This window comes from Chionomys nivalis, chromosome 4 (assembly GCF_950005125.1).
Source record: "Chionomys nivalis chromosome 4, mChiNiv1.1, whole genome shotgun sequence".
Taxonomy (NCBI): Eukaryota; Metazoa; Chordata; class Mammalia; order Rodentia; family Cricetidae; genus Chionomys; species Chionomys nivalis.
The window spans coordinates 49,605,430-49,632,229 of NC_080089.1; the positions used below are offsets into that span (position 1 = coordinate 49,605,430).

Sequence of the window (26,800 nt, forward strand, 5' to 3'; positions counted from 1 at the left end):
CCAGGCAGAGACGGCTCCCAGTCCCAAGCAGTGGCTTCCTGACCGGGAGAGTCACCAGCCCTGGCTGGGCCCAGCCATGTGGCACTGGGCTGGTCCCAGCAAGCCTGGGGATGTGAGCAGGCAGTAGGTAGAAGGCACATGGACAGACACCTCATACAGAATAGAATTAGATATTTATTACTTAGAGGAGGGGGTAAGGAGAAGAACAGGACACAGAGGCGGGGCGGAGAAGTGGGGAGAAAGGCAGAAGCAAAGCTGCCTCTCCAAGAGGAAGACTGAAGACAGAGAGAGCTCAGGCAGGAAGCTGAAGATCAGCCTGGCTCAGCGGATGGGGGAGGGAGTGGGTGTGGCTTGTCTCTTAAAGAGACGAAAACCATAACAACACCTTCTGCTGGAAGCTTATATAAGGACAGGAAAGAAGGAAGCTTCTGCTATTTGCCTGCTGGCTCTCTCTTGCCTTACTAGCAAGTCCATTCCTTCACTGGCCTTGCAGCCTTCATCTTTGGGATTCCAGCATCTACTGAAGACCTGCTGAGACATCCAGCCTTGGGGACTGAGCAACTTCTGGACTCTTGGACGTCTCTCATAGCCAGCATTGTTGGATTAGCTAGATCACTGCCTGTAAGTCATTCTAACAAATCTCCTTTATATATATTGAGAGAGAGAGAGAGAGAGAGAGAGAGAGAGAGAGAGAGAGAGAGAGAGAGAGACTCACTGTGTCTGATCTGCTACTCTAGAGAGCCCTGACTCAGGGACTTTGACACAGACTATTACTAACTAGTTCTCTGAATAATTCATTAGCAGTCACACAATCTCAACTCTGTCCCTTTGTTTAAGAGCACAGAACTAATTCATTCCAAATCACCTTTAAATTAGAACTAATTCATTTCAAATCACCTCCCAGTTAGAATTAAATTTATCCCAAATCATCGCCCCAGGAGAGTTTTGCCACCTCTCCGAGTCCCTGTCTCCATCACTTTCCTTTACAGTTGGCTGTCATGGCATTCCTTGTCACTCGTGCTGGTGACAGCAGAGAGAGGAAGTTCCAGACAGAATGGAGCACCTGGCACTGGCTGCTGCAGCTGGCTCAGTGCCAGCTTACCCTCTGCTCAGTGTCTGCAGCTGAGAAATTGAGCAACAGATGTGGGGATTTGCAATGCCATGGGACTGACCCACAGAGAAAGCTGTGTCCCCATCCCACAGGTCCGCTCTCCTGTGACTAATATTTTTTCATACGCTTCATGCTCTCTACTAACTCACTTCCCTGCTTAAGACGCTTATTGACTGGGACATCATATAACACAATGCCAACAGAGCATGGAGGTGGAGAGAACCCCTGTAATCTCAGCACTTGAGAGGCAGAGGCAGACAGATCCCTGAAGTTCCAGGCCATCCTGGTGTAGAACAAGTTCCAGGACAGCCGAAGACTACATAGAGAAACCTTGTCTCAAAAAACAAACAAAGAGGCAAACACTAATGCAATCAGAATCCATTATCATTTTGGACTATTCTAAAATTATAAGGCAGCTATAGAAAAGCTTCCTTTTCATCTGCTTCAACTTTTCAGTTTGTTTTTGTTGTTGAGACAGGGACTCACTATGTAGAGTAGTCTGGTCTCAAACTCGTTTTCTTATCTCTGTCTCTAAATGACTGGGGTTATAGGCATTGCTGCAAATCTGCTAAGGCTGCTCTTAAATGTTAGTTTCAACAAATGTGTGTGTGTGTGTACGTGTGTGTGTTTATCTGCTGGCATCTTCTCGCCACCATAAGCACTGCACTATTAGTGTGAATGTGTATGTGGTGTGTGTGTGAGAGAGAAAGGGGGGGGGGAAGGAAGGTGGGGAGAGGAGAGAGAGAATGAATCTGGTGCCCTCTTCTGGTCTCCATGGGCACTATCCTTAGAGTTTGCATGCATATACACATTCAAGTAAAAGTCACAAAAAAAACAAGAAATAACTGCACCAGGTTCTCACATTTTAACAGGATAGTGGGGCTGCTGTATTGGCATCAAACACAAGGGGGGGTCAATATAGAGATTACTGCTGTGGTTAAGGATGGTGACCAAATATGAGCTCTGAATAAGTAAGAACACAATGAAGGTACTGGAGAGATGTGTCAGAGGTTAAGAGTGCTGGCTGCTCTTGCAGAGGTCCTGAGTTCAATTCCCAGCAACCACATGGTGGCTCACAGCCAACTATAATAAGATCTGGTACTCTACTCTGACCTGCAGGCATACGTGCAGATAGAGCACTGTATATATAATAAATAAATAAATCTTTTTTTTAAAGGACACAATGGAATGACAATAATTCGGACAGCACGAGGATGTGCCAGGTGTGGCAGTGCACACCTGTGATCCCAGGACAAGGGAGGCAGAGTTCAAGGACAGCCTAGACCACCTACTAAGTTCCAGGTCAGCCAGGTATGCAGAGTGAAAGACCATCTCAAAAAGTGTACAGGAGAGGGCTGGAGAGATGGCTCAATGGTTAAGAGCACTGGCTGCTCTTTCAGAGGTCCTGAGTTCAATTCGCAGCAACCACATAGTGGCTCACAACCATCTGTAATGAGATCTGGCGCCCTCCTCTGGCATGCGGTCATACATGGAGGCAGAATGTTGTATACATAATAAATAAATAAATCTTAAAAATAAAAGTGTACAGGAGAAAGGCCTGACTTGATGACAAAGGTCTGTGACCCCAGTACTTGGAAGCTGCAGGCAGGAGGATCAGGAGTTCAGTGTCATACTTGGTTACAAGAGACCCTGCCTCAAAAAAAAAAAAAAAAAAAAAGGATACAGGAGGAAGAGATTGGAAGTCAAAGATTACTAAAATTAAGAGAGCAAACAAGCAGAGGGATGCATGTGGGGCACTCTGATTGTAGTGATTTGAGTACTTGACTACTTGGTCCCCAACCGGTGGAACTCTTTGGGGAAGATTAGGAGGTGTGGCCTTGCAGGAAGTGTCACTGGGGGCGCCTTTGGGGTTTCAATAAACTCTCACCATCCCAGGGCTCTCTCTCTCTGCCCCGATTTATGGATCAAGATGTGAGCTCTCAGCTACGACACCAGAGTCACACCTGCCTGCCTGCTGTCATGCTCCCCACCCTGACAGTCATGGACTCACCCTCTGAAACTGTAAGTCCCAAATAAAGTCTTGGTCGTAGGGTCTCTTCACAGCAACAGAAAAGTAGCTAGGACAAAAGTAGACATACGCAATCCCAGCACTTGAGGCTGAGTCGAGACAATTTCAAGTTTAAGGCCAGCCCGGTTATCCTGACTCAAAATAATTTAAATATTAATAAACTTCCCACGTACCCGGATCTATTTAATCACTGCTAGTTGTTTGTATGTTTTTAAGTTTTCTAGAAGTCTTGAGAATCTAGACTTTCATTGCTTTCTTCATGAACAGACAGACAGACAGACAGATTTGCAACCAACAGATCAAAGAAACAATGCAGAAAGACTGTTGTACTTGCCAGTGGCTGTGCAGGGTGAGGGCTGCAGCCAGGGAGTAGTCTACCACAGAGCAGGGGCTCAAGTACCCAGCCGGGAGCAGGCCCAGGAGCAGAACACTGACAACCCTCTCGCTAGTCCAGTGGAGAGAGGCAGCCTTGGAACCAGCTACAAGAAAGAGGAGATTCACAGACGTGAGGAACGACAAACACGTCAACCAATCACACGATGGCTACACAATCAGCACGTAAACAGTATGCCAGCAGACCCATGCTGAACGCAGAATCAGATGGCATATCCGTCATGTCTCTGAGCACAAGACACTTTCTTAAAGGCAAGAAGGCAGGCTACGTATCTGTGGAATACAGGCAGTCTTGGATTTCACTGAAACGGGTATCACGAGAGTGTAATTTAGCGATCACTAATGGACCTCTTTAAAATAATAATAATAATACTAATAACTATGTAATCTTTAGAGAAAACTCAGTATTTCTAAAAAAACAGTTTAAGCTGGCCAAATAAAAGAGAAGCACAGGTCTCAGAATACCTTTGAAGGTTATGTCCTTCTTCTTCCCCATTTACAATTCAATGCCAAACAAAAGAAACACAAGGGCTGCCTTTAGACAAGTGAAACACAACACAGGCTCTACGCATTTTCTTTTCTTTCTTTCTTTTTTGTTTTTTTGAGACAGGGTTTCTCTGTATAACAGCTCGGGCTGTCCTGGAACTTGTTTTGTAGACCATACTGGTCTTGAACTCACAGAGATCTGCCTGCCTCTGCCTGCCTCTGCCTCCCAAGTGCTAGGAGGGAAGGTGTGAGCCACCACCGCCCGGTAGCTCTAAGAGAACCCGACAAAAGGATGAAGTTCCTACCCAGAAAAATGCACACAGACATAAACATTAAAACTGTGTGTATGACTTTAGGAAAGTTTTTCAGTTCCATCTATTTCAGAACCAGTCTGCTAAATCTAACAGAAGAATCCAGAAACAAAAATTGGTCAAATTTAATCCAGCTTCTAGCCCCACAGTTGACTGATATTACATGTCTAGTAATTAAAGTGTAAACAAGTTCAAGACCTATGGGAAGAATGTTTTGTTTCGATGTTGTTATTGCAATTTTTAAAGGCCAGAGCCTTGTGCGTGCCGGCCAAGCTCTTAAACACTGAGCCACATCCCCAACCTCTGTTTTGTTGAGACAAGGTCCTACTATGTAGCCTATGGTGGCTTCTTTCTAATGCATGATCCTATTGCTCTGGCTTCTTGATGTTGGGAGTACAGACATGTACCACCAGACCCATTTAGGAGTGGTAAATTCATAAATAATTGATTTATTTTATGTATATGGATGTTTTGCCTGCTTATACAACTGCTGCCTGTGGAGGCCAGGAGAGGGCATTAGATCCCCTGGAACTGGAGTTATGGATGGTTGTGAGCTAGATGCTAAGAATGGACCTGGGTCCTCTGGAAGAGCAGTCAGTGCTCTTAAATACTGATCTGTCTTTCCAGCCATGGGAGTAGTATTTTTAGGGTAACTGAGTCCTCTAAGCTCAATAAATAATTGAACATTCACTATAGTAAATACTAGTAATTTAAAAATCCAACTTTTAATCATAACGTTTGCTGTATTCCAGGAAAATTATTTTTGAAAAATATGAGCTGGGCAGTGATGGATATGCCTTTATTCCCAGCACTCAGGAGGTAGAGGCACGTGGATCTTTTTGAGTTTGAGGCCAGCCTGGTCTATAGAGCAAGTTCTAGGACAGCCAGGACTACGCAGAGAAAACCCTATCTCGACAAACAAACAAAAAAGAAAGAGAAAGAAAGAAGGAAAGAAAGGAAGAAAGAAAAATAGATCTTATATATATTAGAGAAGACAACATAAGCCATTATAAACTAACAACAAATATGCTTGTCATTCTGAGTCTGGCTTATTTCATTTAAGGTGGTGACTTCTGGTTTCAATCATTTTTCCACCAAGTAATGTAATTCATCCATCTGTATGGCTGAATAATACTCCATTGTGTGAATATGCATCTTTATCTATTCATCTGCTGGTGGACACCAACTGATTCTATAACTTGGCCCTGGGAACAGTGCCATGAGTAACACAGCTATATATGCAGGTATCCCCGCTGTGTGTGGCTTTGATTTATTTGGGTCTATACCCAGGAGTGATACACCAGGATAATATGATAATTCTACTTTTTGTTTTTGAGAGAGAGAGAGACCTCCATTGTGATTTCCATAGAGATTAAATTAAGCTACATTTCTGCCAGGAACATAGAAGTTTCCTTTTTCTCTGCATCCTTGCCAGCTTTGTTAGAAATTTTCTTTCTATTTTGTTCTTGTGTTTTCTTGATGATAGGAATTCTGAGTGGGGTAAAATGAAAATTCAATGTAATTTTATAGTATTTTTTTTATAGTTTTAAATCATGTGTGTGCTTGTGCAACTGTGGAGGGTGTGCCTGTAAGTATTTGCTCCCACAGAGGCTGGAGACATCAGGTCACCTGAAGATGGTGATTATAGGCAATTGTGAGCCACCTGATGTAGGTGCTGGGAACTGAACTCAGATCCTCTGAAGAGCAGTACATGCTCTCGGGCACTGAGCCATCTCTCCAGCAGCTCAATGCATCTTTAATTCGTGTTTTTCTGGCAGCTAAAGGTATGAACCTGTTTTTTCATGTATCTTTCAGCCATTTGTATTCATTGAAAACTGCACATTCAGTTCCTTTACCAATTCATTGATTAGAATATAAAATATGCTTAATAACTATTCTCCTTTGGATATAAGGAACTGAAGCTACATCAAATTGTTAAATATCTACCATGTAACTAATACTTTAGGTTGGTTTCGTGAAAATTGAGTTTTTTAAATGAGTTTTATTTTCTTCTACTGTAAGTGCTTAATCTCAGATTATGCTATAAAAATTAATGAGTTCTTAAAAGTATAAATTTATAAATATTCCTCTAAATACTACTGTTTAACTCCATTTTCTTATACCTATAAGAGAATACCTAAAGTTAGACAGTTTAGAGGAAGAAGCAGCAGGGGACAGGGAGGGAGACAGAAAGCGAGACTTAAAAGTAATAAATACACATGATCTGTAACCATTTGTAACTAGAGCTCCAGGGGATCCAAAGACACAGACACAACACAGACACACACAGACACACACACACAATCACACACAGGAGACAGAGAGAGAGTTAAAATAAATAATCTTTAAAGTGGCCTCTCTTGAGAAAAGCACTAATCCATTCCTTTCTGTGGGCTCCTCCACAAGGCCCCACCTCCGGCACTGACACATAGACACCAACTCTCATCACGATTCTTGGTGCCTACAAACCATAAAAACAATTAACACTTGTGACTCAGACCCAGTCCTGGGAGCTCCATTCATTAACTTCCTCACCCCACACAGGACACCAGCTGCTCCCTAGAACCTGCTGTGGTGTAGGGGTAGTTCCAAGTCTTCCCCTGAAAGTCCCATATTTTTGTCTGCTGAAATAAGACTGCAATCAACAGATTATCGGTAGCAAAGGCTACAAGAGACAATTAACATGTACAAGCACCTGAGCTACCTGAAACATTATAACTTACCGAAGCCAGAGGGGCGAAGTTGGGATTCCTTCCTCAGAGAGGACAGAGAAGGCTTGCAGGTGATTTTAGAGCAGGATGAAATACACTTGGGGGAACATGACCACAGATCAGATGCAGACAAGGAGGCCACACCTGGGATCCCAACACTCCAGCAGCTAGGCAGGAGGACTATGATTTCTACAGGACCCCATCTCTATAGGGAAAAACAGAGAAGTAAATGATTGAAGGTAATTGCATTCCTCTTTAGTGAACCTGCCTTCAGGAGACAGAGACTTCAGAGAAGTCTCTTTGGTACTACAGGAGAGGAAGGTGTCAAGAGAACCTTCCAGTAACCACGGGAAGGACCAGAGAGACCTGAGGATGCTGCTTTCATCAAGCCCATCACTGTCACATTAAAGTACATGCAGGAAACGCATTAAATTAGATGGGTATTAAAAGCCAAGGAGGTGGTTTTTGAGGCAGGGCCTTAGGTAGCATCTTACTACATAGCCTCGAACTCCAGACCATTCTTGTAAAAAAAGAAAAACATATATATATATATATATATATATATATATATATATATATATATATACACACACACACACACACACACACACACACACATACACACACACAATTTTCTGTACTGTTTTTGTGCTCCTGATTAATAGAGCAACAAGATCTACTAAAGAAATTTCAGGTGATAAAGCTTAAGCCATCTCAAGACTCCAGGTACCTACAGTGGCTGCTAATAAGTGAGCATTTCAACTAATAGCAGGGTCAGGGCACTGTGGTTTGTTCCTTCATAACCCCAGGAGGAGGGCTACATTTCAGCTTAGAAATAAATGAGAATAAATATGTCTTGTTTTTCTCCCCAAAGTCACAGATTTCTCATACTTAGGACTCCATGGCCAACCCTTACCCCGTGACAAAATTCTGGAAAGACATACACATAGAAATACAGAGTAGGGTGAGGGAAAGGGGAAAGCAAATACACGGAGGTTGTTGCAGAAACACCATATTTATGTAATACTCATGCACAAACACAGACAAGTCAGACTTCAGGTCAAAAGCTGCTGCTGCCTTTGGAGGAAACCCACCGAATGTCAGAACCTCTCAACCTTCTGCCACCCTGCCCCAAACGCCAGGTGGAAATGCCACCTTCTGTCTCCTCCTCTTCTTTACCACTGTAGCAGGGAGGTCACGAACCTTCAGCATCTCATCTACAGGAGGCCACTGGCTTTTCAGTTCAGATAGAACTGGTCCCCAGTATTTCTAGCATCCCCAGTGAACACAAAACTAATCATTCACTAGGGAGCCATATTTTCACTAGAGATTCATATCACTCCTAGCCAGTATTCGCTAGGAGTCAGCCTTTAAAATATTATGAGACAGCATTCTCCTGGTTCCGAATAGCTAACAGTTTGTAAAGAACATAAGCATGCGTGCTACAGACTCCTGCTTCACATGTATTAAACATTGCAGTGTTCATCAGCATACTGAATGATAGGTGACTTTCAAATGGGAAGGTTTAGAAGGCAGTATTAAGGAGCTGGAGAAATGGCTCAACCATTAAAAGCACTGGCTACTCTTCCAGAGGACTGGGGTTCAGTTCCAGCACCCACATGGACCTCACAACCATCTGTAACTCCAGCTGGAGGGGATCCAGTGCTCTCTTCTGGCCTCCATGAGAACTGCATGCCTGTGGTGCACAGACATACACGCAAACAAAATAAATCTAAAAAACCAAAAAGAAGAAGGTAAGAGGTCTGTTCATTTTATGTGTACAAAGAGCAATCTCTGTCTCCTCACGGGTAACTCTTTGCTTTCCTTAGAATAATGTTGGCTGCCATCTTGGAAGAAGGCTCGTGCATCAACTTCAGGGAAATAGCATTTATTGACAACACACTTTACTTTACACGTAAGTCTAAACCAATAAGATAAATGTGGGACTCGGGTACAGGTTTTCAACTAGAAAGGAAATCAAAAAGTGAACTTGGATTCTTGTTTGTCATCAAATTCTACTGAAATGTTAATGACACCCTAAGACCGCTAAAAAACTAAACAAAACGGATTTCCTAGTTCCAGTGCCCTGCCCCTTGTCCTGGGTTGACACTCCAGCAGTTTGTCACCAAAATGGTGTCTGGTGCCCTCATGAAAATGTACCACTGAGGAAACACTGCTTCCCAAAACAAATGCAATTTATGAGATTCTAGGCCTAGAGTTCTGTCTACACCATTCATGTTAATAGATTTGACCAAAAAAAAAATAATTCTTTTAACTAAGATTCCTTGGGCGACTTGACTTCACTGAAAGTTCAGCTTTCTTTGGAAGCTTCAAGGAAAATCCTTAGATGTCTTGCATTTAAACAATAAACATAAAAGGAAAGTTTGCCACATTATTAAAAAATACTTTAGCTATGTACTGAAATTACAAATCCTGGATTTAAATCGTTAATTATTGCTATTTTATGTGTGTACTTGTTTCTCCTGTATGTATGTCTGTGCAATACGTGCATGCAGTGTCCTTGGAGGCCATAAAAGGGTGTGGATCCCCTGGAACTGGAGTTGCAGAAGGTTGTGAGCTGCCATGTGGGTGCTGGGAAGTGAACCGTGGTCCTTTGGAAGAGCAGACAGAGTTTTAAGAACTGAGTCATCTCTCCAGTCCTAGATTTAAATTTAAACCTAACATACTTGTGTACACACAAACCCTAATAAACTTAATTTTATGGACTCATGAATGCTTGTCATATGATATTCCTAATGGAGGTCAACAGAGCCCATCACCCTTATACAGAGTTTAGGGGTGAGGAGTGGGGGTAGGCATGGTGGCACATGTCTTTAATCCTAGCACATAGGAGGAAGAGGCAGGTGAATATCTGTGAGTTGGAGGACACCTGGTTTACAAAGTGAGTTGGAAGGCAGTCAGAGCATTTTAGCCAGACCCTGAAAAGGGGGAGAGGGGTATGGAATGAAGAGTAGAGTTCTAAAAGTGAGGGGAAGGGACATGATGAGCTGAACTATATAATTTAACCTATTATGTTTCTTTTTCCTCCCTTTAGCCGAAGATGATGGTAAAGTATAAAATTATTTTTCTCTCTTTGCAAATTAGAAGATACTTTGACACGTCTATTGTCTGCTGGGAGAAACTGTCCATAAAGATGTATCCCTTGGTATTTAATAATTACAGTTACATTAAATTCAGATAATTCTATGGGAGAGCATATTAAAACTTGAGTTCCTCAGCTAATTGACTTAGGTTGTTTCTGTCTTACTTCTGCTGATTATAGCACCCTTGCACGGTGCTTGGACATTTCTGTTGTCTGGTTTGTTTTGACACTGGTTGCTATTATGTAGCCTACACTAACCGAGAAGTCACTATATCACCTGGACTGGCCTCAAACTGTGACCCTCCTGCCTTCACCTCTGAGTGTAGCACACTACAGCAGCACACCCAGCAGCATTCATGTACAACAGCATTAGCACATGTCTCACTGTTTGTTCAGAATAAAATCTAGGGAGCAGAACTGCAGGTTGGCAAATCAAAGCCTCAATGGTCCTTCCATTGAGTTTATAAGTGTACTAGCAAGAGATAATTCCCTAGTCTGGTGTGATGGAATACACCTTTAATCCCAGCATTTTGGGAAGCAGAGATAGGCATATCCCTAAGTTTGAGGCCATCCTGATCTACAGAGCAAATTCCAGGACTGCCAAGACTATACAAAAAGGCCCTGTATTGAAAAATAAATAAATTATATACATATATAATTTAAATATATAGATATAGATAGAGAATAGATGGAATTTTTGGGGTTCCAGCTCACAAAAATGACATTGAAATATTATTGAAAAGTTTCTGTATCCCTATAAACCTTTCCACTGACCCAATGGTCCAAATCATACCAAATCAAACTGAATTTTAATAAGGCCAGGTTTAATGGATGCCAGCACTCCTGGATGGCTTTCCAGGCCCTCAGAGAGGAGATGGGGAAAGAAGACCAGGAAACCACACGTTTGTTCTCTGGGGGGCAGTTTAAATACCCTGTGGGAGTGGTCATGAGCATCTCTGGGGAGGGGTCATCATTTGGTAGACTTTCTCAAAGATGGAGTCTAGACAGAGGTAGCTCCCAGGGGAGGGGGCTTGAAAATGAACTTTACACCCAAGTAGAGGCTGGGGTGACATTTTCACCCAAACAATTATTAATTGTGAAAGCCTGGCCTTAGCTTAGGCTTGTTCCTAACTAGTTCTAATAATTTAAATTAACCCATTTCTATTCATCTATGTATTACCATGTGACTCATGGCTTTTCTCTCTCCTCCTGCATGTTTGTTCCCTCAGCCTCCACCTGGCAACTCTACCTTTCTTCCTCCCAGAGCTCTCTGTCCAGAAGTCCCCCTTATACCTCCTGCCTAGCTATTGGCCATTTAGCACTTTATTAAACCAATCACAGAGACACATCTTCACACAGTGTAAAGGAATAGTCCACAACAATAAAGAGAGAGAGAGAGAGAGAGAGAGAGAGAGAGAGAGAGAGAGAGAGAGAGAGAGAGAGAGAAAATAGAGAATTCCCTGACAGGGAAAATAGAGATGGTGGGGTAAAGATCCTGAGAGCAAGAAGACTTGAAACTGCAGCTGTGAGAGACAGAGCTCAACCGGAAACAAAGGACTGGCAAGTGACAGCCTGTGCTGGCACAGCTCTCATATTTGCATAAGTAGGTTGAGGATTGGGGGGGGGGTGTTTTTTTTGGGGGGGGTTGTTGTTTTGGTTTGGTTTTTAGTTTTTCAATGCAGGGTTTCTCTGTGTAGCCCTGGCTATCCTGGCACTAGCTCTGTAGACCAGGTACAGACTCATAGAGATCTGCCTGCCTCTGCTTCCCTAGTGCTGGGATTAAGTGTGGGCACCACCGCCTCGCATCTGGTTTAAGGATTTAAGGTACTAACCGTTGTGCCCAGATTACAACCCCCAGAGAGAGACCACCAGAGAGGCCCAGACTGTAATAAGCAAGGTTTAATCAGCATAATATAAACATGTTTGGAACTCATCTCCATCCCTGTTACAGTGAGGTAGAGAGAGTTGTATCTCCTCTGTGGGGTAAGCTTTTACAGGCATAACCACAAAGAGAATCTTTGAAGCTGCTTTGGCACGGATGCAAGGACTTTTGCTCCCTCGCATTCTGTTAAGTCAGCTTTTTCCTTGTTCTTAGAGCAAGGCCACTGTTCCTGAGTTAGGCCATCTTTATCATCCTGTTCCAGGTGGCTGGCTGGACTGAGCTCAGTGACTTTGTGCTCGGATTCTCCCGGGTGGGAGAGGGGGAGGCCACTATCTTCCTGGAAAAACATTCTGCTAGGAAATTTCTTCTCGCCCCTTTGAGAACAAGGGGTGAGGGTCCCACACTAACAAGATGCTATAATGAAGCACTACTAGGTGTAGTTATGAAGGAAAGGGCAGGCAGAAGATCAGCTAGGGAAGAAGTCCCAGAGGAAGGAGACTACAGGGTTTGTGATGTCTAAGAAAATGGACAGCAGGAAGGAAAGTGTAAGAACACAAAGGAGACTGGCCAGGAAGTAAAATACTCGAACCTTTGGAGGGACAGTAGTTCTGAGTGCAATCAGGAAACCCGGTGTGCTCTTAGGAGCTCAGTGAAGCTCAACAGAGGAACTTGTTCATTGCTGCTTCTAGAGCAGAGGGTTGTGCTGACTCCGCAAACAGAATTACTAGGTGTGTCTGTGGATCTAATAAAACAACTTACCATTAATGATTCAATGTGTGTTATAGGAGACCTGATATCAGACAACTTTTGCAAGAGTCGATCTACAATCTGTGTAATACGAGATATGAATGACCAAGTTCTCTTGGTCATTGGCAAAGAAAGGCAAGCTGTGTTTGAGGACATGCCTGATGCTGACCAACGTGGTACTTTTCTCTGCCTATTTAAAAACATGATGACCACCCGCTTCTCCCCACTCCATTTACTGCCCACATTTACAAATGTCAGGTCCTGTCCTTAGATGGAAAGTCACAGTAGTAAATGGAATTCCACTTCAGAGAGCACCCTTTTTTTTAGATGGAGCGGGGGGGGGGTTAGATGCAATAAAGACACTGGTAGAGGTGACCCCACTCTGAGTCTATGGGAGTATCACCGGTTCCCCTAGATCAATGGTATTCTCCATAGAATAACCTTCTCATATTGGATCATTCATCCCCACTGGTTATAGCTGAGCATACTGCTGGCACCATCAAAACTCAGATGAAAAGTAAAACACAAGCATTTCAAAAGAATATCTCTTCCACCAGAGCATGAGAGTGTCTCTCAAGACATAAGTTCCAAATATCCCAGTTTGGGGCCTAGTTGAATGTATATTCTTGAGAACAAAAAAAGAGTCCTATCCTAAGTTTTTTGCCTCAACAAATGCTTTAATACTCCATTGGACATTCAACAGTTAAACATAGTCTTTAGGCTCAGAATAACATTGTTTTATGATTGGCTTTATTTCTGATTTGAGACAGGATCTCATTATGTATCCCTGGCTATCCTGGAACTCACTTTGTAGACCAGGATGACCTAAAACTCACAGAGATCCACCTGCCACTGCCTCCAGAGTGCTGGGATTATAAGTGTCTATATCCACACCTGGCAGGGTTTGTGATATCTTTAACACACTCAAGAAAAATATCAGAAATCAAGAAAAATATCAAAATATCTTTAACACACTCAGAATACTTTACCACACTCATGTTGCCCACCTATGGTTTATACACCCTGTAAGTGTGATTTAAGGGGAGTGTGGCCAGCTGGGCTTCAGGTGTGTTGGCCGTCAGGCCAAACCTTCACTGCATGGTTGTGACTGACCTATTCTTTGGTTAAATTTCTATAGATGCCAGTTTGGGGGAGGGGAAGTATTCCAATTAATGGTCTCATTTATTAATATTTATTTCAGCTAATCCCCAGACCAGACTGATAATACATTCGTATACAGATTATCACTCAAGGGGAGAGGCTGTAACCCTCTCTGTGAAGCATGAAAAAATGTCTGTTCTCTCCTGTAAGGACAAAGGCATTTCTTTTAAGGTAAGATTCAGTTTCACTTTGATTTTAATTATATTAATGGACAAATTATAAACGTCAGATATCCTCAGGCCAACCTTTTGTCTAGAGCCCAAAGAGCAGCACAAGCACTGAAGTGGATGAGTATGGGGAGCTGTCCACCCCTTCAGTCTAGTGTGATGATACTCGGTGGTCTCATTTTGTCTCTGAGTCTGTCAGAGAGGAAGATACAGCTGAATGCTCTTTTGTTTGTTTTAAACATGTATTTATTTATTAGTTCACAGTTTTCCGCCTGCATGCTTTGCTTATACACCAGAAGAGGTCATAAGATCTCATTATAAATGGTCGTGAGCCACCATGTGGTTGCTGGGGACTGAACTCAGGACCTCTGGATGATCAGTCAAGGCCCCAGCTGAATTTTTTTTTTATTATTCAGACAGGGTTTCTTGTATCCCAGACTGATCTCAAACTATGTAGTTGAGGGTGGCCTGGAACTTTTAACCCTTCCATCTCTACTTCCATCTCTACTGCATGGATTACAGGTGCATGTCACTATACCAAGACCCATGTTCAGGGTCTCCCATTAATGCAGACCATATCCATCATTGCCATAGGCTGATTTCAGGTAAAAGCCAACTTCATTTCCCTGTCATATCACTAGAGTTTGTGTTCAAGGATTACTTCTCATTTAGATTTTAAACTTCAGCTTGGTCCTAGATCATCTCTCCCTGAGTTGTGGTTTACTGTTGGGGTCCAGTCTCGACAGGTTCATACATTCCAGGGCAGGGGCATATGGATTAGAAAAATTAGGTAGGAGGAACAAAGATATGAAAGAAACACAGGGACAGAGAACTGGGAGGGTTATACAATGTATATTGAATACTGAATCTGCCCACATTCATTTTCATTTGCTTATATATCCCAATCCAAAAGGTGGAGGAGGGAGAAGGCAAAAGACTGCTTTAACACTGCACAAAGGGCAACCACAGCAATTACTTGCTTCAATATTTGAGCCATCGAGCCACTATTTCCTGAGTTAAGCATTCTGATGTTTTTGGCAGGATATGCGGTTAATACACTCTAAACCAAGTATCCTGTAGGCAGCCACTCCCTATTCAAACCCCCTGTTTTAAAATAAAAGAGCAGAAATAGGCTTGAATTCTCTGACTTTGGTCAGGGTGGAGTGGATCCACCTCTATGGGCCATCTTAGTGTCCAAAAGACCAAGAAATCACACCCTAGGTCAGGATCTCTTGTTTGTAGCCAACCTGTTGTCAACAACTTTGAAAGAGTGAGAATAAGCTCCAACTCTCTGACCTTTGGTCTATGTGGAACAGGACGCGTATCTGTGGGCCTCCACAATCTCCTCCCCTTTTAATTTATTTAATAAAGCCTGTGTTTCTGCTACAGGACAGACTGTGCCTGGCTTGGGCATCCTCTTCCACTTTTCAGACTTACCCGTCATACATTCTGTCATGTACATCCTGTCTTAGATTGCTGGGGAGGGGGATCTGCCTGCCATTGATTACAAGCCTCTGTAAATGAAGGGTTAAGGGAGAGTGCATCTCTAGGCGCTGTGCACCTCTAAGCCAGTTTCCTGTCAAGAGAGTTCATCAACAACTACATAGTCATATGCAAGTAGATAATGCTTTGTGATACATATATTCCTATAGGTACAATATCTCCTAGTAAAGAGCAGAGGATGATCAAGAGGGATGGACTTTTTTAATTGGTCTAAAATGTCCTTAACAGTTTTTAGCTACATCAAAATCCAAATTTGTCTTATTAAACATATCAAATCTAAGGACTTTCCATGTCAAATTTCTCTCAGACAAGTTATAATCTTTTTCTAATCAGTAACATCATCATAGTTAACTAAAGCAGTTGCGAACATTGACAGCTCAATACCATAATTCTAGTATGGAAATTAACAATAAACACACAATTTGTCAAATCACATTTCTCTAAAATCCAATCTAATCAAAAGACAAGAGGAGGTGTCTGTGATGGGTGAGCTATGAGTCTTTTTTTTTTCTCCTATAGTTCAGTTGCATTGCTGCTCTGAACATCCAAAGGTAAGTTCAAACTATCCCAGTCTCTGAGTAGCAGCAAAAATTTTCATGCCACTCCTCCTCATCTCTGAAGAGGGCTTCAGTCACTCTTTGCTTCCGTAATAGTGTTCCATTGCTTTAACAAGTCTCTTTCCCCTGGATGGGAAATTTTCTGAGGTCTCAGTTCTTAGTCCTTTTATTTCAACAGCAGATTGAACACCATACTGGCAAAATGAGTTCTGTGTCCCAAGATATAGTATGGATAAACTGCCAAATATTTAGTCAGCATTCTTGGTCCAGCTCCAAAGTAAATAGGACTCACTAAGGTCTGGAAGTTTGTGCAGTAGGTCCACCAAGGAGCTAGGACTCACCAACCATCACCACCATCTTCCATCCCTTCTCAGGCAGCAGCATGATGGCACCAAGGAAGTCAGGAACACAGACTCAGGAATCTCACTCCGACTCTTCTATGGGGACACCAGCATCTATGATGTCATCAGGGCTGGCACTTCTCTATTTTTCAAGCAGTATTTTCTTCCTGTGAAAAAAAGCACAAACATGACCCCAATGGCATAGTAAAACAGGATCATGTCTTTTCCAACACAGACTGAGGGTATAACTCCCCTGTTTTTTCTTTTGAAGTTGTGTTTTCAAGGAGCCATGGGCATGCTCCATAATTCTTTGTCCTTGAGGATTATAAGGAATGCCTGTTTTATGTTCAATATTCCATTGGGAACAAAATTGCTGAAATGCTTCACTAACATATACAGACTTATTGTTCATCTTCATAATTTTAGGGATTCCCATATATGAAAAACACTTTAAGCAATGAATTATCATATGGTTAGTAGCTTCTCTAGTCTGTGCTGTGGCCATAAATAAAACTGAGTATGTATTGATTGTCACATGCACATATCTTAATTTGCCAAACTCTGCAATATGAGTAACATTTATTTGCCAAAATGATTAGGAAGCAGGCCTTCCTGAAAATGTACAGGTAAAATTGTGGGCCTATATCACATTGCTTAACAATCTGATGACCAGTTTCTCTTGTTAATCCAAATTGCTTTCTCAAACTTATTCTATTTTAATGATATAGAGCATGTAATCATGGAGCAAGCTCAACTTGAGATAAAGCAATCATTTGAGTAAGTTTGTCAGCTAAAGAATTACCTGCAGCCAATGGAACAGGAAGATTTGAATTGCTCTAGTATGATTCAGAAAGCCTGGCAATTTTCTTTCATGAATGGCATCATGATTTTGTTGGAACAGCATTTTAACTTGATAATTACTAGTCCTAATGCATGGAACTATTTCTAGTACATGAAGAGCTTTAAAAATGTACTTACTGCCCATCTATAAATTAAATGCCTTATCTGCAAATAGCTGGAACAGTACAGCAACAGTTCACAGAGCAACTATCTGAGCTGAGGCTGGATCTGTTTGCACTACGTGTCCTTTACTATCAACAACATACGCTGATCTTCCATTGGAAGAACCAGCCGTAACAACTAACCTAGCATCCTTTAAGGGATCTTTCATTACAATTTTTTTGGAAAATAAAGAAATGTAGGTGTGTGATTTGCAGCAATTGATCATTTGGGAAAAGATTATCAGTCTGCTCTTCAAATTGAGCAAACGCAATTGCCTAAGAATCATTATTTAGAAATAACAGATCAATCTGTTGCTTGGTGTAAGAAATATTGATCACAGTAGGTTCCCTGCCAAAATATCACCCAGATTCCATCCTGTTCTTCTGTACTAAACAAGTTACTGCTTCAAAATAAGTGTTTAATACCTTGACTGGCGAAATGGGATGTTGTATCCATATAAGCAGACCATTTTTGCCATAATACCACTGTGGGAATAGGTTTTTTTTTTAGGTAATATACATGCTGCCTAGATGGATCATAATTATTATAATGTACCTGCTGTTTTGTATTGCATATTTCACCTGTATCAGTACCTGTCTACCAGAGTCTGTAAGCTGTCTGGTAGAATTCAGGTCACGGCTCACCTAAAGAATTTCACTTAGGGGCTAGAGAGATGGCTCAGTGGTTAAGAGCATTGCCTGCTCTTCCAAAGGTCCTGAGTTCAATTCCCAGCAACCACATGGTGGCTCACAACCATCTGAAATGCGATCTATATGCTCTCTTCTGGCCTGCAGGCAGACACACAGACAGAATATTGTACACATAATAAATAAATAATTTTAAAAAGAAAAGAATTTCACTTAATGGCTCAAGGAACACTGTTGGGAATTTATTTTTTATTTTTTTTTATTGAAAAAATTTCTGCCTCCTCCCCATCTCCCATTTCCCTCCCCCTCCCCCCACTCCTTTCCCCCTCCCCCCACTCCTCTCCCACTCCCCCCACTCCATTCCCCCTCCCTCTCCAGTCTGAAGAGCAGTCCGGATTCCCTGCCCTGTGGGAAGTCCAAGGTCCTCCCCCCTCCATCCAGGTCCAGGAAGGTGAGCATCCAAACAGGCTAGGCTCCCCACTGTGGGGAATTTTAAATAATGTCTCAGTCATTGAATATCTCCTAACAATCAATGAAAATCATTCAGATTCTGTAAGCTAGTCTTCCTAATTTCTAATTTCTGAGGTTTCATTTCTTTAGGATAACATATGACCTAAATACTGGGAAGACGGGTGCCTTTGCACTTTCCCTGGGGCAATAACCAACCCTGCATGGGTAAGACTCTGTCAAAGTTGTCCATATGTCTCAAGCAAAACTTCTTCATTTTTATAGGCAAGCAAGATATCATCCATATGACTGATAATATAAACTTGTGGAAATTGGTCTATAACATTTTGTATAGCCCGAACCACAAATTTCTGGCATAATGTAGCACTATTTGCCATGCTCTGAGGCAAATGCTTCACTGACTATTTGAAATCAACTGACAGAACACTAAATGCAAATCATTAACAATCTTGACATGCCAAAGGGATAGTATAAACACAATCCTTTAAAGCTATAATAGTCTTATGAGTATTTTTTGGTATAGCTGTAGGAGAAGGCAATCCAGGCTATAAAAAGCCCTCATTGGCTGCATGGTCTCATTAACATCTCTTAAATTATATATTAATCTCCATTTTCACGACTTCCTTTTAATCACAAAAACAGGAGAATTCCAGGACATAATGTGATCATTATCCAGCTGTTCCTGCACTAACTGCTGGGCAGCTTGTCATTTTTCTTCTGGTAGAGGCCACTGTTAAACCATACAGGCTCGTCACTTTTCCAAATAAATGGTCTGTATGGAGTGCAGTGGCATCTCCTAAAAATACTCTGATCCTGCCCTGGGAGCACTTCTGCTTGGTATGATAGGATCAATCCTTCCCTCATTTTCCTTGCCCAGTCCTTCATTGGATAACAACCCTTGCTGAAACACTTGATTAGCAATAACTGTGTTGGGGAAATATAAATATACCCCAATTTGGTTCATAATGTCTCCGTTCCACAAATTTACAGGTAAATGAGGAAAAAAGTATGGCTGAAAAGTTTCTTCATGGCCCTCTCTGTCTCTCCAATAAAGCTCATTGCTACGTTTGTTCAGGATGTTGAGTTTGATCAATCCCTTGTAACTGTGTAATAGTCTCCATTTTAGGCTTAAAGGCCATTGGCTGGGAGTTATAGCAGAAATATCCGCACCAGTATCCAGAAGACCAGAAGTACCTTTTCCATTTATAAACAAAGTGAGTTTGGTCACTGTGGACATATGACTTAGTGCCAGTTGGCATCAGATGAACCAAACCCAGCTTCTCCTCTTTTACCTCCCTTGACTTGATTTCTAGTTAGAAAGTAAAATTAATTGTGCACATCTCTGGCCTGTCTTTACCACAGTGACTCCATTAGGTGAATGAGGCATAACCTTGATTTCTCCTTCAAAATCAGCAGTCAGTGACTCCAGAAGCAATAAGCATCCCTTGCATGACGGTGCTACCTCTCCCCAATAATAATCCTACAGTGTCTTCCGGTAAAGGTCCATAAACCCCAGTGGAGAGAGCTTGCATCCCCATGTAGGAGTTAAACTGTAAAAGGAAGAGTTGAGATTGAGCCCTGCATTGCCTGGGGTTGCTCTGCAAAGGACCTGAATGGATTTCCTTGTGAGGGAAACAGACTGCTGGATCACCCTATATATTGTCTTGGGGCCTGAGGCAAGCCACCTCTGCTTGATTTCTGGCAGGGGACTGATTCCCTTAGGCATCTATCTTTGATCTACATGTGTTAGTTCACTGTTTCTCTCTCCTGCAACTTCAGCACAGTCCCTGGTTCCTTGTTCTTCCCTGGGCTTACTGTGTGTGCTATCTATCTGTGTGTGGCACTGCCTGACCTGATGTGCCATAAGACCACACCCAAAGCAGCTTCCAGGAGGCCCTGCAGCCCTCCTCTCTGGGCCTTGATTTCTTTGTTGGGAGAGAACATCTTTAACTGTCTTTCCCTGTAAAGTAGCGGCTATAGGCAGTCTCTGTGTATACAAGGGGCCAATATCTAAATATAATCTTTCAAAGTCGTTGACAACAGGTGTGGCTACGAACAGTTGACTAGGCACAGCTTTGGAAGCAGGTGCTAATCAGAAAGCAACTCATACTACCGTCTGTCACAGCCCATACTAAGTTGGTAAATATCCAAGAACTATGGCTGTCAATTTAACTAGTTCTGTTAAAAGCACACCTTCAGAATCTTCTCTGCATATTAAGAAAATGGAATGCATTTTTAAATTTAGAGATTTCTCAATCAGTCCATAGGATCATGGGGATCTTTACTGCCATGTGGTCAAAATCAACTCCAAACTATCAGTTCTATAATTAACATGGAAGAACCTTGAGCAGTTCTCATATTTTCTAATACATCCTGGAAGGGAGACAAGATGCAAGAATAGGAAAAGCCAGGCACTCCTAGCAGCTCCGGTGGGAGAGACTACAGTTTCTAGTCAGCTAATCCTGACTAGGACCCTGGTGTCTGGACAAAACATACAGGAATCAGTGCTTGTACTAAACTCAGGGCAGACTACTGTGCACTGTCATGCTTGGCAGGAAAGCAGAGTCAGGAGCCACAGCCTGAGTCTGTGCAGCTGGGCTATTGGGGGAACCCAAGACTCAGCTGAAGAATGGCTGCTGGTCTAATCACACTACCGTGTATATCAGGATCACAAAAAGAAGGAGCTGAGATTCAGACACCTCCTGCATCTCTCATGATGATTCAGAAACTAGAGCTACTGAGCCAAAGGGGGAGCCCGTCAGTGTGTTAGCCAAGGACAACGAAAGAAGACAGGAACTGAAACTAGCCCGATGAGATGGTCATCTCTGCTAGAACTTCTCTTCATCATTAGCATACCTGGACTCCCTTTGGTGGAAGAGAAGAGAAGGAAGCTCTGGGCATGGGGGATCCAGGAGGCCTGTGTGTTGATGAAGATGCCAGGTGGAAAAGGTCAGAACGGACAGGAAAATAGGAAGTTAGGAATTAAAGAGAAGCAGTCAGTACCCCTATGTTGTAATAGGAGCAGCGGCCCGGCTAGCTTATACCCTGAAATAACAACACACAAATTGTATTCATTTAAACACTGCCTGGCCATTAGTTCTAGCCTCTTATTGCCTAACTCTCACATCTTGATTAACCCATTTCTATTAAATCTGTGTATCACCACGTGACTGTGGCTTACCAGGAGAGATTCAGCATGTCTGATCTGGTGGCTGACTCCATGGTGGCTCTCTGTCTCCTTTTTTTCTCCCAGCATTAAGTTCTCTTTTCCCCACCTATCTAAGTTTTACCCTATCAAAAGGCCTAGGCAGTTTCTTTATTTGACCAATGAAAGCAACACATACAAAGAAGACCCTCCTACACCACTCCTACCTTCAAAGAGTTTCTTAACTCTTGAAAAAAGTAAAGCTGCTTTAGTATTATAGTACACATATAAAAATTGTTAAAGTCATTTTAAAAAAATGTTGTTTTCTGATGCACAACTGTGTGTACATGTGTTTCTTTGGAGGCCAGGATGGTGAGCTGGATTCTCTGGTGCTGGAGTTTGGGCATTTGTGAGTTTCCCCATGTGGGTGCAAGAGCCAAATACCAGACTCTGAGAAACCTGAGCAGGAAGCCATCACTCTAGGCTCAGTTGCTTATATCTGTAAAATTATGTAGTCTGGGATGGTGTCACATGCTTTTAATGCTAGAACTCTGGAGGCAGAAGCAGGCAGATCTCTGTGAGTTCGAGGCCAGCCTGGTCTACAGAGCCATTTCCAGGACATGTTCCAAAGCTACACAGTGAAATCCTGTCTTGAAAACAAACAAACAAACAAACAAAAATTATGTAATGTTGGGCCAAGTGGTGAAGGCACATGTCTTTAATCCCAGCATTTGGGAGTCAGAGGCAGGCAGATCTTTGTAAGTTCAAGGCCACCCTGATCTAAAAATTAGTTCCAGGACAGCCTGGACTACTACACAAAGAAACCCTGTCTCAAAAAACAAACTACAACAACAAGAACAACAACAAAAACTATGTAATGTGTGTTTTCTCCACAGGAAATGGATTCACCTGAATATATCGATGATACTAAAAGTGATCTCATATTCTTTCTGAGAGGTGTTCCAGGACACAATAAGATGCAGTTTGAATCTTCAATGCACAAAGGACACTTTCTAGCTTGTGAAAAGGAGGGTGATTTTTTCAAACTCACATTGAAAAAGAAGGATGAAAATGGGGATAAATCTGTAATGTTCACTGTTACTACCTTACCTCAGAGTTAGGCATTAAGTATTTTTTGTACAAGAAAGATGACTAGATTACATGAGCCTTATGATAATCCATTCTGTGTTGCCATAGCAAAATACCTCAGACTGCATAATTTATAAAGCAAACAGGTTCATTTGTCTCACATGTCTAGTCCAATTCCTACGTCCTGGTGAATGGCCCTGGCTGCATTACAACATACAAGATAAAAGGAAAGGAATCAGCTGCATGTGAATTAGCACGTGGGTGAGCCTCACTTCATAGCAACTCATTCTTGAGAGAGCTTCAGCCCTTCCCAATGCTTGAACCAACGTGATCTAGTCATCTCCCACCTCAACATGGTTATACTGGGGATCAAGTTTCCAGCAAATCTATTCACATGACAGTGAAATAAATACTAATAATGCCCTCAACATGCCATTAAAGTATGATACTAATTATGATATTTTTAAGGTAGCACTTATGGGGTAAAAAGAATGCTGTTATTAAGAGCACTTGCTACTCTTCCAGAGGGGAGAGATACATACATACATACATACATATATACATACATATGCATATATATATGCATACCTATACCTATATGTGTGTGTGTATATATATATATATATATATAATATATATATATATACATACACATACAGGTTTTTTTCAAAGGGTGTCATGTTCCCTGGAACTGAAATTAACAGACAGTTGTGAGCTGCCATGTGGATGATGCTGGGAATTGAACCCAGGTCCTCTGGAAGATCAGTCAATCCTGTTAACCACTGAGCCATCTCTCCAGACCCCTTCCAGAGGTCTCTTGTGTATATGTTGGGGTATGCACATGCCACCCTGAGTGAGGGGAGTCAGTTCTATCCTTCCATCTTTGTGTGGGTTCCAGGTTCCAGGTTCCAGGACTCAAACTCAGATCGTGAGGCTTGCATAGCAAGTGCCCTTATCTGTTGTGTCATCTCGCTGACTGCGTTATGTGCTGTCTTAGCCATTACAATTTTATTTCATTGGGAGAAGTTGAAGCAAATCAACATTATTAGGCAGTTCACGCTGTCTGTGACCCCAGCTCCAGCAGCTCTGACACCTTCTGGTTCTCTCTCTCTCTCTCTCTCTCTCTCTCTCTCTCTCTCTCTCTCTCTCTCTCTCTCTCTCACACACACACACACACACACACACACACACACACACAGTTAAAAATAAAATCTAAGCAGAGAACACATCTAACAGCAACTTTATTTTATCATCCCTGGTCATGACTCTCTGGTCCGTTTGCAGTTAGGCCTGAAGGACTGAATTCTGACCTCTTTGCTGTCTTTCAATCATTTCCTTGACACTGAATCTGAGTCTCACTATGGCCTTGAACACATTCTTCTGCCTGACACCCCCACTGCAGGTTTTATGTCCAGGGACCACATGTTTTCTGGACAGTTTTGTTCTCTCTTGCTTCTCATCGGTTTCCTGATGGTTGATACCTATAGAGTAGGGTGGAGACCATGAGAGAGTCTGAATTTCAGAGTCAGACAACCCCTTAAAGAGTGGGGTGCAGTGCTGTGATGGAGACTGGATTTGGGGGTCAGACACCCTCATTTTGAATCTCGTTCCATAACCTAAGAACCAAAATGGACAAGAGATATGGACATGGATATACTCTTTCTGGGGGCTCAGTGGACAGACATTCACACTGGAAACCACAGAAATGCCTCCTCCATAGGGTAGCTGTGTGGATCACATGACACAAAGTGGCATACAGCACTGGAGTACTTGACACTTCTCCATGTGTCCACCACTCACTTCCACCTCGCCTCCTCACTCACACATCACGTCTCAGACATGAGGCCTTTCCCTCCCCCCCCATATGCACTCCCCACCCCCACCCCCCACACAACATTTTGGGTCATTCCTATTCCTGCAGACACTCTCTCCTCTGAAGGAGCAGCACTTCGTGCTTCTGCTCTTTCTCCTGGCTCTTAGACATCAGTTGCTTCTTTTCTTCCCATCTTCTCTCAACACATGGGCTTTATAATATGAGGAGAAAATGTAACCTCATAAAGCCTGCTCCATATTCCTTGTTGGTTTTTCCAATTCTCACCCCCTGATTGCTGCACAAGAGAATTCTAATTTACCTAGTGCACAGAAACAGCTGCTCACAACTGGAAACCTTGTTGCTGTACTGACAGTTTTCAACCCAACAGCTGGCTGGGCTGTAGTCACAGCTTCAAGCAGCCTCAAAATTTCCTCCAGTGGTGTCTGAGCTGTTGGCTCATGGCTGAGCCTCTCACTCTCAAGGTGGGCTGTTCTCTTTCTTTTTTTTTTTTTTTTTTTTCTTTTTTTTGCCGGGATCTATATTCAGTGTATTCCAGAGAGCTCAGGTCTGAAAACTAGAAAGTTAAAACAATAAAAAGCACGGCCACTGAAAAAAACTCAAGCTTGAGACAAGAGACCATGAGGCTCAACCGGCCCAAAGCAGGTCTACACTGGAGGCATTTCTCCTTCCTCTTCCCCACCCATTGCTTCCTCCCCTTTCTTTGGAACACTTTCCTTTTGTGTTCTTTATTAGCCAGGGATCTAGAGGAACAGAACTGATAGAATATGCATATACAACACACGCTTGCACACACACACACACACACACACACACACACTCACACGGGACTGGATGAGAAGCGAGAGAGAACAAAACTGTCCAGAAAACATGTGGTGCCTGCACATAAAACCTGCTGTGGGGGTGTCAGGCAGAAGAATGTGTTCAAGGCCATAGTGAGACTCAGATTCAGAGAGAGAGAGAGAGAGAGAGAGAGGAGAACCAGGTGTCAGAGCTGCTGGAGCTGGGGTCACAGACAGCGTGAACTGCCTAATAATGTTGATTTGCTTCAACTTCTCCCAATGAAATAAAATTGTAATGGCTAAGACAGCACATAACGCAGTCAGCGAGATGACACAACAGATAAGGGCACTTGCTATGCAAGCCTCACGATCTGAGTTTGAGTCCTGGAACCTGGAACCTGGAACCCACACAAAGATGGAAGGATAGAACTGACTCCCCTCACTCAGGGTGGCATGTGCACACCCCAACATATACACACATAGTGGCTGGAAGGCCGTGGTAAGCAAGTCCAACAATGGCTGTCTACCACAGAGTATCCAAGAACCCAGAAGTTGCTCAAAGATGTAGGTCTCGGAGTCGCCATGATTTTCCCACTCCAGACAGATGCAGGTTAAGATCTTTCCTGGTAAGCCAGCTCATGGTGCTACACAGAATATTAGAAATGGGTTAGATCAATATGTAAGAGCTAGCCAATAAGAGGCTGGAACTAATGGGCTAGGCAGTGTTCAAAAGAATACAGTTTCTGTGTAATTATTTTGGGGCATAAGCCATGCGGGCGGCCGGGTGCCGGGGACGCAGCCCTGCCGCTCTTATTACAACAGAGTGGCACCCAACGTGCTAATGAACTCCACGTAAAACCTGAGAGGGCTTAAAAAGGACAGAGAGAATTTAAGACAGCTTTTTGCTGTTTGTGGGTTGCATGCCGCAAAGAAATTGTCCTGACTCAGCAACAGGAAAAAACTGGCTGTTTTAAAATGCCGGCTTTCTGGGCTGTGCCACCATCGCGATCTCTGTCTGGCTCCTGCTGGAGACAGAGCTTTTGAATGGAGCATTTGGAGTAAAGTGCTATGGCTTGCTTGATGGCAATGTGGACTGCTGTGTGCCTGGAACTGTGTGTGGCTCAGGGGCACAAAATGGCTCAGCTCCGCCATGCTGAACGGTGCTGGTCTCAGGCAGGAACTACCGTAATTACTGTAATAACAGCGCAGTTAAGGTTTGGACTGAGCAGGACACAGGCGGTACCATATTATCTGTACATGGTGCAACTTAAGTTTTTAAGAAGTGCTTAACATTTTAAGAAATGCTCCTGGATAGTAAAAAAATTACAGATTCA

General features: G+C 42.7%; 1 protein-coding gene across 1 annotated transcript; it reads left to right on the top strand.

The window, feature by feature from the left end:
* Positions 1-446: 446 nt before the first annotated feature.
* On the top strand, positions 447-23,400 carry LOC130872818 (interleukin-18-like). Its single transcript, XM_057767096.1, has 6 exons — positions 447-621; positions 8,871-8,956; positions 10,097-10,108; positions 12,812-12,949; positions 13,975-14,105; positions 22,661-23,400. The coding sequence occupies exons 2-6, from the start codon at positions 8,875-8,877 to the stop codon at positions 22,883-22,885; spliced, it is 588 nt and encodes a 195-aa protein (XP_057623079.1). The 5' UTR covers positions 447-621; positions 8,871-8,874; the 3' UTR covers positions 22,886-23,400.
* The last annotated feature ends 3,400 nt before the right edge of the window (positions 23,401-26,800 follow it).

What these genes read in the sequence shown, in the direction of transcription:
- LOC130872818 (XM_057767096.1), top strand. Translation starts at nt 8,875, where the DNA reads ATGTTGGCTGCCATCTTGGAAGAAGGCTCGTGCATCAACTTCAGGGAA. An exon ending in GCCTGATGCTGACCAACGTG is followed by an intron (nt 12,950 to 13,974) that starts GTACTTTTCTCT and finishes TATTTATTTCAG; the next exon opens with CTAATCCCCAGACCAGACTG. An exon ending in ACAAAGGCATTTCTTTTAAG is followed by an intron (nt 14,106 to 22,660) that starts GTAAGATTCAGT and finishes TTTTCTCCACAG; the next exon opens with GAAATGGATTCACCTGAATA.